The following is a 10,277-nucleotide window of genomic DNA, read 5'->3' on the forward strand; positions in this document are numbered from 1 at the left end:
CAGCTTGGATACAAACTATACACATATCCATCTTCAGTTGAGGCTGTTTATCCCTCCTGTCCCTCCATCACTCCTATGGGTGGGTGCACTGGAGTAACAGAAAGGGAAGGATCTTCCATCACCACACCCTCCTAGCACCTCTGCTTTTGGTCCTCAGACAGTGATTCTGTGTAGGTGATGAAAACCATAGGAAAAGAGAAGCTGTCCCTTTAAAATGCCCTGCTCTGTCCCATATCCCACGTGGAACCAACATCAGCAGCACTTTCCCATTAACATCAATGTGATGCAAGAGACATCATCCTTTTATATACATAAAACCAGAAAACCTCAGCTTAACATTCTTCAGGAAGGATGAACAGGTGAAGCAAACGTGTCAGGAAGGGGGAAACCAAGCAACTCCACACCCCTCCCCAAAAGGTACTCCAGCCTTGCACTCCAGCCTCTCTGAGCACCATCACCTCTCTATCCCTCCTTTGCAGAGCCCAGTTTAAAGAAAGGAGGGAGCCACTAACAAAACCTGAAGCATAAATGCGACGAAAATGCAATCTAAAGCCGGAAAGGTTTATTCTTCCAATCACACATATTAACTCTATTAAGAAAATGGCATCACTTTTTTTTCCACCCAAAAAAACCCCGCAAAGATCATTAAAAGAGAGTTATAAAATAGCAAATATAGTGTTTATCTTATCTCAGATCAGTCCACATTACCAATAAGTTTAGCAGTTTCTGCACTACCACCTCCCCCCCTCGCTCCCCCTGCTTCTCTTGCATCGGATTTTCACGTTTTCTCATTGTCGGTTGAGTTATAAAAGGCTTTTGCCCTTCGAAAGTTTTAAAAAATAAATAAATATTAACTCCTTGGTCCCTGCAAAGTCAAAATGGACTTCAGGGGAAAGGCGGTACATACTTTTACCTTTAGCGAGAAAAGGGGGAGCATCCCGGATTTTTAGGGATTTTTTGCGATTTTTTAAAAATTTTTATTTGGTTATATGCCTGAGTTCTCCCTCCATTTTGGTTGTTTATGATACTGACAACAAGCTGTCCCTGCTCTGTGCCGATCTCCTGCTTTCATTTAGCACCCCCTCCCCCTACCCCCCCTCGCAGCCACACACCCCAGGCTCACACCTCCCTGCAGACCCCGCACCCCGACCCCGGCTTGCCCACCTGAGGAAAGGGCAAAAACAAATTCATTTCTCCAGAAAAGAAAAACCTCTTTTGAAAAAGGGGCAAAGTTACCCCAAGTCACTCAAAGTGCCCCCCAAATATTGCCGACTGCGGGTTTCCGCCAGGCCCTTTGGGAAGCGACCTTCCCCCGGGATGTTTTGGTGGAAAATGCGGAGAGTTTACTCTCAAAACTGAATTTATATTAATTTTTCCCTTATTTTTCGGGTCTCTAATGTCTTCCGCTCTCGCTGCTGCCGCTGCCGCTGTCACAATATTCACAGCACCAGAGAGGAGGAGGAGGAGGAGGAGGAAAACTTTTCAAACTTTCCAGACCCTGAATAAAGGGTTTTTTTTTTTTCCCACCGACCTCACCTTCGGGTCCCCAGCCGCATCGCCCCCTGCCCTGTCAGAAGCGACTTCGGGAGTCCTCGCAGCCCCGCGTAATTATTTTATTTTATTTTTTATTATTATTTTTCTCTCTGGGGTCCTGAGCAGGGGCTGAGAGTAGCACAAACTTTTCCTCCTCCTGCCGCCGCCGCTGCTCCTCTGCCCCCTCGGCTAGTCCCATAATTTAAATAACCCTGATATTTCTCCCGCTAAACGTCTCGCCGCCGCCCCGGACCCCCGGAGAACTCACCGCGGGGCTTTAACATCCTCCCTCCGGCCCGTCCGCCGCCTCTACACCGCCCGCGGAATTTCTAATAATTTTTTTCTCATATTTCGGGCTGGACGCGGCGGGCCTGGAAATTGTTTCCTTACGCCTCTTTCCAGCAGCCATTGTAGTGTATGCGCTGCCCCTGCAGCCCAACTTGCAGCTGCCGCCGCCGCCGCCGCCGCCGCCGCCGACGTCGCGCCCACCGCCGCCTCCCCCTGCCTGTTCGGCCGCCGCCCCCGCCTCCCATCGGACCGCCCCCAACCCCCGCCCGCCACTGCGCCCGCCCCCCGCGCGCGCTCCGCCCGGGAGCCGTCCACTCGGCGCCGCCGCTGGCGGGAGCCGACCCACCCATTGGGCCGCGGCGCCGCCCGTCAAGGCGAAGTGTTAAGAGACGGGCCGCGGCTGGGAGGTGCGGTGGGGCGGGGGAGAGGGGGCGGGGTCGCGCGCCCCTCCCCGCCCACTCCTCCCGCCTCGGCCCTCCTTTCGCCAGGCGGGGGCGGGGCGAGGCCCGCCTGCCCCTGCGGCCCAGGGCCCCGCGCGGCTGTCAGTCTCGCGGCGGCGCGCGCCGATTGGGCGGGCTGCCGCCGGGGAGCGGGGGCAGCAAGTTCGGATGCGCGCTACTTAAGGTCCTGCTGCGTGAGCCATTGACGTGTTTGGAGCTGGAGACGGCCTGGGTGCTGGCGAAGCGGAGGCCCGAGGTGAGTGGTCCCCCGCCCTACCTCCCCGGCGGCCGCAGAAAGGGGGAAGAGAGGGGTGCCCTTGGGCCGCAGCGGGGCCCGAATCCACTTCTGCGGCGCGGAGGCGCTGCCGCCAGGTTTCGCCGCAGCGCGATCCTCTTCCCGTTGCTCTTCCTCCTGCCACAGCGGTCTGTTCGCTCCGGGGGCGAGGAAGATGACCCCTGCCTAGTCCGGGCAACCCCAGCTCTTCTTCCACTCTCCTTCTCTGTAGCCTCTGAAGCGCAGTTGCCGGCCCCACCCCCAGTTCCCTGCGTTTTCCTCGCCCCTTGCCTCTCTCGGCACGGTCTCAGGGCACAACAAGGTGTGTTCACCTGTGCGCACTGTCCAGGATCAGACGCTGGCGGGCTACACCGCGGAAGACGGCGAGGCCTCGGGTTCGCCCCATGTTTCTCCTCGCCCTGCCCGCCCACCTCCAGCGGGCCACCCTTGACTTCTTACCCTCTGCACCTGGCAGTAGGTTAACGGCACGGCGTGTGCAGCTTCCGGGTTTAGCAGAACCGTGGACCCTGCCCGGGCTCCGACCCCGGGGCGTGTGGGCATGAACGTGTTCAGAAACGTTCCCATCCCCCTGCCCTTTCAAAGCTACTTAGAGAGGGGGGACGTGAACCACTGGATGGGAAATCAAGAACTGCTTTATTAAGCAGTTTGCCCTTTGGAGTGGATTTTAGAGTTATTACCCGAATGTGCTATGGTTTTGTGGCCCCTCCTTCAAATCTTTGCTTGGTTTTTCTTTCTGGCTATCCTCTGCAAGTAGTAGAGCCTTGTAACATTTGTTTAGTACATTCAAAAAGTAATAGATAAGGCCCCTTCAGCCAAGCACTCGATGTTGCACTTCAGCCCCGCTTCTCACTGTAAATTGACATTTCCTCTTCAATTCCAGTTAATACACGAGGAACTCATGCAAAGGAGGGGACTTTCGGAAATCCAAATTTAGAGTGCCTTGTGTTTAGAATCCGGAAGGAAAAGGAAATGAAATGTGAAGAAACTCATGCACCAAACTCGAACTGGTTATATGTCATGTTACCTAGGTATTATAAAGAATTTCTGACTGACAATAAAATATAGAGTAGGATACTTTCACGTAAGGCACGAAACTTTAATGCAAAGTTGTCTGATCCTCGTTGAGATTATTAAATCTAAAGTGTATGAACAGCTAAGAAGAATTCTGTGTTCTCACATCATAGGATAGATGTAAAAAAGAAAGCTGTGAATTTATTTACTATCATCTCTCAGGAAGAAGTCAAGCGTGAAAAAAAAAATTATCTTCAGGAGAGGAGGAAGCTTGTAGATATAATTGAACAGCATCGATTTCTTTTTTGCCAAGATGTTACTGTTTGCAGGATATTTTCTTGTATTGTTCAATGAAAATCATAAAATTATTATTCAGTGATTAGTTAATGGACACCAGAATAACCAAACCCTTTTCCATTGATTTTTTTGCAAAGCCTGGTCTCCTTTGGCCTGGACATCCTGGTCTTTCCCATAGTAGAACCGGGCTGGGTGAGTCTTTTTTTTTTTTTTTTTAAAAGACGGAGTCTCCCACTGTCGCTTGGGCTGGAGTGCAGTGGCACGATCTCGACTCACTGCAATCTCTGCTTCCCAGGTTCAAGCGATTCTCCTGCCTCGGCCTCCTGAGTAGCTGGGATTACAGGCGCGTGCCACCAAGCTCGGCTAATTTTTGTATTTTTAGTAGAGACAGAGTTTCACCATGTTGGTCAGGCTGGTCTTGAACTCCTGATCTTGTGATCCGCCCGACTCGGCCTCCCCAGCTTTTGCAAAGCTGTTTCTCTAGGAATTGAATTGGAAGATTACAGAAGCACAGTAGCATTCCCTGACTTCCTGCAACCCAGGGAAGCAATCAGTTAAAAAGAAGATGCCACTGGAAGTAAAATTTCTACTCTTTTGTTTTTTAAACAGTATAACTTTTCATAATGTCAACTAAGCAATAACTTGGCTTTTTGGTGTGTTGGTTACCCTACTATTGGCCATAAAATAGGCACTCTGGTACTTCAGTTGATGAATGTTTGTGCTAAAGTTGGACTGTACTGAATTCCATTCTTATTTTGTATGCTAATTGCTGTAAAATAAGGAAGTAATTGTTGGAATGCATACTGTATTCTTAGGTTTTATTAGTGCATTTGGTTGCTTAAGAATAAGAGTAAACCACAACTGAATTATAATTGAACTATCTTTCTTTTTTGTTTTTTTGAGACAGTCTCTCTCTGTCACCCAGGCTGGAGTGCACTGATGCAATCACAGTTGACTGCAGCCTTGACTTCGTGGGCTATAGTGATCCTTCCACCTTAGCCTTGCAAGTAGCTGGGACCACAGGCACACGGCACGACACCAGGCTAATTTTGTATTTTTGGTAGAAATGGGGTTTCTCTGTGTCGCCTAGGTTGATCTCGAACTGCTGAGCTTAAGCAGCCCTTCAGCCCTAGCCTCCCAAAGTGCAGGAATTACAGGCAGGTGACACCACACCCAGGCCGTAGATGCATTTCAGTCCAATATATGGCCTTTGTGTTGAGGCATGGCCATACAAAGGAAAAACACGTTCAAGTTTTTTTTTTGTTTTTTTTTTTTTTTTTGAGATGGAGTCTCGCTCTCACCCAGGCTGGAGTGCAGTGGCGCGATCTCGGCTCACTGCAAGCTCTGCCTCCCGGGTTCACACCATTCTTCTGCCTCAGCCTCCCGAGTAGCTGGGACTACAGGCGCCCACCACCATGCCTGGCTCATTTTTTGTATGTTTAGTAGAGACGGGGTTTCACCATGTTAGCCAGGATGGTCTCGATCTCCTGACCTCGTGATCCACCCGCCTCAGCCTCCCAAAGTGCTGGGATTACAGGCGTGAGCCACCGCACCCAGCCACGTTCAAGTTTTTATTCACAAAATACAGAGAATACACGAAGTTCCTCACTAGGTGATCATTATGCCAAAATCAAAATTTCAGGTACTTTTAGGGCTGTTGAGATGTATTGATTTATTTTCTGTCATCTGCATAATTATTTTTTTGTGTCTACCCTCAGTAAGAAGACTGTCAGGATGCCCGTGGTAACAGGGAGGCTGAGAGATCCTGACATAAATCCTTGCTTGTCGGTAGGATGGTTTGCTTTAATTTTCATGAGTGTTAAGTTGGAAAAACAGGCTGCTTTTAGTTTTGTGGGCCTTTGTTTTCTGCAGTTGTTGAATAAAGTTATTTCTCTACAAAAAATATTGCTGGCCAGCATATCCTTTTTAACTAGAGCATTTTTAGATGTTTATAATTTCTGTAACATTCATGTGTTCTTTAGTTTTCCTTATTTGTATAATATGCAAGCATTTGGTTGTCACTGTAAAACTACACAGGAAAATGTAACACTGAGAATGTTTAGTCCAAACATGGAAAACTGGAAGGTACGATATTTTTAAACTGTCACTGACATTTATTGTTTCACTAGTAATAATAGCATCATGTCCTTGACAACTTGGCTGAGAGTAATGGGCTGATAATAGAATTAGCCTATTTAAAGCTTAAAGGTTTTCACAAAGGTATCTCATAAACAAAATGTCTTAAGAGTAGGCTTTTATTGGCATTTATTTGGTATGATTTGCAATACTTACTTGTGGTTTTGCTACCTTTGAATAATGTAGTTATCATAACTGGTCCCATGAAAATTATACTCTTTAGTGATACACATTTTCCAAATATATACATTCATTAAATATTTGGCATAGAAATTCGGCTTTGTTCTGTTTAGGTAGAACATGTTTCTTAGATATGTGTTGCAAACTATCTACCCATATAGCTAAAGCTTTCCTTTAGATCTGTGGTCCCCAACCTTTTGGGCACCAAGGACTGGTTTTGTGGAAGACAATTTTTTCCACAGACGGGGAAGGGGGTGGGCGTCAACAGGCGTTAGATTCTCATAAGGAGCTTGCAACCTAGATCCCTCACAGACATGCAGTTCACAATAGAGTTCATGCTCCTGTGAGAATCTAATGCTCCCACTGACGTGACAGGAAGGGGAGCTCAGGTGGTAAGGCTCACTCGCCCACTGCTCATCTCCTGCTGTCTGGCGGGATTCCTAACAGACCACAGACCAGTACGACTTTGTGGCCCGGGGTTTGGGGACCCCTGCTTTAGATGACTTCACAGAATCATACCTTTCACTTTTAAGTTATTCAATGTACTTCCAGTTCACACAGCTTAAATTTAATCCCCATGTGGCACCTACTTTCCTTTGAATTTATAGCCTGTTTGGTTTTGAAGTAATATCTATTAAAATTGCTTATATAATAGTGTATTCGTATAATGGAGTAAATGGTAGCCAAAAATGCACTGAGATAAATGGTGTTAATTTAGGTTGTCTTGATGTAGACCAGTTATTAGTGATTTACTTGGAATCTTGAAACCAACGTTATGATCAAACATTCAAGCCAAAATGAAAATCTGGAAAAGCAGGAGAGATGTACTGTGAGTCAGGAGATGGATTCTGATTCTAGCTGTGCAGTAGTCATTTAACACATTGCACCTTGCCTCAGTTTCTTACTAAAATGGTTACTGGATTAATTAATCACAGTTATTTGGCTCAAATTCCTGTGATCACATATTCAGAAAACGGGCCCAGATTATAAAAAGGAAGGTGTTAGCCTAAGCAGAGTGCATACTGGGATAGTTGGCGAGATTGTCCAGTTTTTATTAGAGTCTGCCCGTCAAAATGAACACAAATGAACTATTTCACGTTATTTGCTTCTAGGGAAGCAGCTTGTTTATTTTTTTGTCTGTTTGCTTTTAGATCCTATTCTACCTTTTAAATGATGCCTCTCTTATGTCTGTAAGGAATCTGATGCTTCCACCAGATGTCTGGATGAAAATAACTATGACAAGGAAAGGTGTTCCACTTACTTCTTGAAGTATAAAAACTGCCGGAAATTCTGGGTAAGCCTAGATTGGTTAACTTTGTGTTAAAACCCATCTCCTAGGCTTGAAACTGAAGCCTAAAATTAGTCAGTACCCACAGTCTTTTCCCACTGATGGCTGTAGGGAAACTTAACTTTTCAACTTTATCCTCTGCTGCTTTAGCCCTGAAAGATCCTTGAGAGCTCTCGTTAGCTGCCTCCTCATCCTCTAAGCTATAAGAATGCAGTTTTAATATAGGTGGGTCTTCCTAGGCATTTAAGTATCTGCAGCCCTAAAACAATGTCTTTGTTATAAATTTAGTTTTCCTGGAGATGAACAGAATGTTTCACTTCCCTTGTCATAACACATCATGTTAGACTTCCATTTCTGCCTTTTTCTTTCTCACTGCCATCCATGGTAGTTAAAATGCTCCATTTTTCTGAAAACATTGGTATATAATTTCTGTTTCCTTGAACCACTGAATCCAGCTATTTCCTTTCCCTTTGCTAAACGCACTGTTGGTTTTATTTCACGATTATTCAGTAGCTCTTCTTGATGGACTGTATATACTTTTGTACTTTGTATATTCCCATCCCAATTGCTGTTAATGTATTCCTGTGGGAATGACTACTTCTATTTAATTGTTAATAATTTAAAAACGTTTATCTGGAGTCCTATAATTAGGTTTTGGGTTTTTTTTTTAAACTTGGTTTTTAGAATTTCCTGTTTGAGGAAGCAATAGCAAATTACTGGCAAATGATTAGCATTTAATACATGACTGATTTTGGTTTCTTCTTTTTTATTTTAATGCCTGTACACAGCATTCTATCATGATGCAGAGAAGACGGAACGGAGTGAAGCCATGTATGCCTACAGCAGCAGAAAGAGATGAAATCTTGAGAGCAATGGGAAAGATGCCCTATTGAATGTTTGCATTAAAAGTATTTATATAACTTAGAAGCAGATGAATATTTCTAATAAATGATCGCTGTAATATTTAAGACTGTACACCCCTCACCCAGACAGACCTTAAGTTCTTCAAGTGGAGACAGTGAAGTCACCCCGTGTCCTTTTTGCTTGCTGTCAGTGCCATGCCGATGGTATGTTGCTGCTGGCTGTGCTGTGGCATGAGTTTGCATGATTTTCTCGAGGCATGGAGTTAGGTAAGGCTACGTGAGAAATCGAACTTTTCCACTGAGTTTTGAAAGAAGAGTATGATGTGAACAAGTAAAGACTGAATGGGGCTGAGATGAAGGCAATGTTTCCAAGTAAAGTAAATGCTATGAGCAAGAGTGTGAGGCAAGGGAAGCTGGAACCACATTCAGAGAGTATCCTGTAGCTTGTTCCACCTAAAATCTCAGGTGGGTGGAGCAGTGGTGGGAGAAGACTGGAAAGGTAAGTTGAAGGTAAGGAATGTGTGGTGGGCCTCAGATCCCAGGCTCATTCCTCAAATCAGTTCTTACTTCCCTCACTTATCTTTGTTTAAATAAGGTTAGTACATTCACTAGGGACAAAGGGGTTTTTCTAAATAAATGGCATAAAAAAGAACTGGTTGTCTTTCTTTAAAGAAAGGCTTAGTTACAGGATTCTGTGATTAAAATCCTTAAATATTGGGTAGCTGTAGTATCAGTTTTTGAACCACAGTAATGGGAAGAAAGACAAATGGATTCCTTTAGAAGTAGAATTTCTATTTGCAGGATGAGTTGGGTAGGGAAAGGGGTCGGGGTTCATCAGGTGAACTCAACACTGATGAGACTAGAACCTCACTTTATGATATAAACACAATACTTATTCAGTGTGGTGACTGGGGTAGATTGTGAAGCAACCCTCCTTATGCCCACTGCCTTTTAGAATCATTTGTTTAATTCACGGTAGTTGTATGAAGACATACTATTATTGAATGAAATTTAATATGTACTTGAAAACATGCTTTTGTCCCTTCTCTTCATCTGGTCTAATTCAAGAACATTGTTTTAATGGCTGCTGACAATGAACCATCTGTCTGAGTCTAAAACCAAGCTTGGGTTTACAAGCCACATGACCTTGATTGTTAAATGTAGTTATATTTGAATAAAAAATGAATTATTTCCAAAATTCTTTTCATTTGTATGGACTGGTATAAAAATGATGGATTAAAACAGGACCAGAAAAGAATGAATGCATACTTGTATAAGAAGTATTTTAGTACTTTTTTAAGCACACTTGTTAAAGGGCTTGGAATTTTAATGTCACTTCTTTGAATTTACATACCAATATCAACATTCATCCTGTAACTAGTTGTCCTGATGCCACTCTTGTTGAGTCTTTTCAGTACCTTTGCCTTATTGCTGAGCACTTCAGGTAAAGACATGGATACCCGCCTTCCCACCAGGCCCTCCTGCCCGCTGGCCTCTGGGTTGAGGTTGATGTAGGTTCAAGAACTGCAGTTGGCGGCTCGGCGTGGTGGCTCACGCCTGTAATCCCAGCACTTTGGGAGGCCGAGGCAGGTGGATCACGAGGTCAGAAGATCAAGACCATCCTGGCTAACGTGGTGAAACCCCGTCTCTACTAAAAATACAAAAAATTAGCTGGGCTTGGTGGCGGGTGCATGTAGTCACAGCTACTCTGGAGGCTGAGGCAGGAGAATGGTGTGAACCTGGGAGGCGGAGCTTGCAGTGAGCCGAGATCGCGCCACTGCACTCCAGCCCACTGGGCAACAGTGAGACTGTCTCAAAAAAGAAGAAGAACCAGTTGGTCACCAGTGGCACTCTGTAGGGAGCTATAGTTCTGGAGATTGGGGAAGAAACTTTTTTTTTTTTTTGAGATGAGTGCTGCTCTGTTGCCCAGACTGGAGTGCAGTGGT

General features: G+C 45.4%; 3 protein-coding genes across 9 annotated transcripts in view; 2 read left to right on the top strand and 1 right to left on the bottom strand.

Moving 5' to 3' along the window:
* Positions 1-1,954, bottom strand: part of PLAG1 (PLAG1 zinc finger) — a 50,664-nt gene extending 48,710 nt beyond the window's left edge. For all 4 annotated transcript variants that reach the window (XM_001085381.5, XM_001085496.5, XM_001085625.5 and 1 more), the window contains exon 1: positions 1,802-1,954. The gene's annotated coding sequence lies outside the window, so the exon portion shown is untranslated. The remainder of the gene's footprint in view (positions 1-1,801) is intronic.
* On the top strand, positions 1,951-3,251 carry LOC144330578 (uncharacterized). The gene is given in 2 exon segments (XM_077942774.1): positions 1,951-2,973; positions 2,976-3,251. Coding segments are annotated over 2 exon segments (1,146 nt in total). The 3' UTR covers positions 3,099-3,251.
* On the top strand, positions 2,469-9,529 carry CHCHD7 (coiled-coil-helix-coiled-coil-helix domain containing 7). 4 transcript variants are annotated; one of them, XM_015145388.3, is made up of 5 exons: positions 2,469-2,517; positions 3,437-3,584; positions 5,583-5,652; positions 7,332-7,474; positions 8,257-9,529. In XM_015145388.3, the coding sequence occupies exons 2-4, from the start codon at positions 3,526-3,528 to the stop codon at positions 7,446-7,448; spliced, it is 246 nt and encodes an 81-aa protein (XP_015000874.2). In that variant the 5' UTR covers positions 2,469-2,517; positions 3,437-3,525; the 3' UTR covers positions 7,449-7,474; positions 8,257-9,529. The 4 variants fall into 4 exon arrangements, with proteins under 4 accessions (XP_015000874.2, XP_002805391.3, XP_015000875.2 ...); XM_002805345.4 differs by having other exon boundaries at positions 7,376-7,474; XM_015145389.3 differs by lacking the exon at positions 3,437-3,584.
* The last annotated feature ends 748 nt before the right edge of the window (positions 9,530-10,277 follow it).

Source organism: Macaca mulatta, chromosome 8 (genome assembly GCF_049350105.2).
Source record: "Macaca mulatta isolate MMU2019108-1 chromosome 8, T2T-MMU8v2.0, whole genome shotgun sequence".
In the NCBI taxonomy this organism is placed as follows: domain Eukaryota; kingdom Metazoa; phylum Chordata; class Mammalia; order Primates; family Cercopithecidae; genus Macaca; species Macaca mulatta.

Coding starts and splice junctions, on each gene's coding strand:
- CHCHD7 (XM_002805345.4), top strand. CDS start 3,526: ATGAAATGTGAAGAAACTCATGCACCAAACTCGAACTGGTTATATGTC. Junction 3,585..5,582: donor TTATATGTCATGTTACCTAG/GTATTATAAAGA, acceptor GTCTACCCTCAG/TAAGAAGACTGTCAGGATGC. Junction 5,653..7,375: donor ACATAAATCCTTGCTTGTCG/GTAGGATGGTTT, acceptor TATGTCTGTAAG/GAATCTGATGCTTCCACCAG.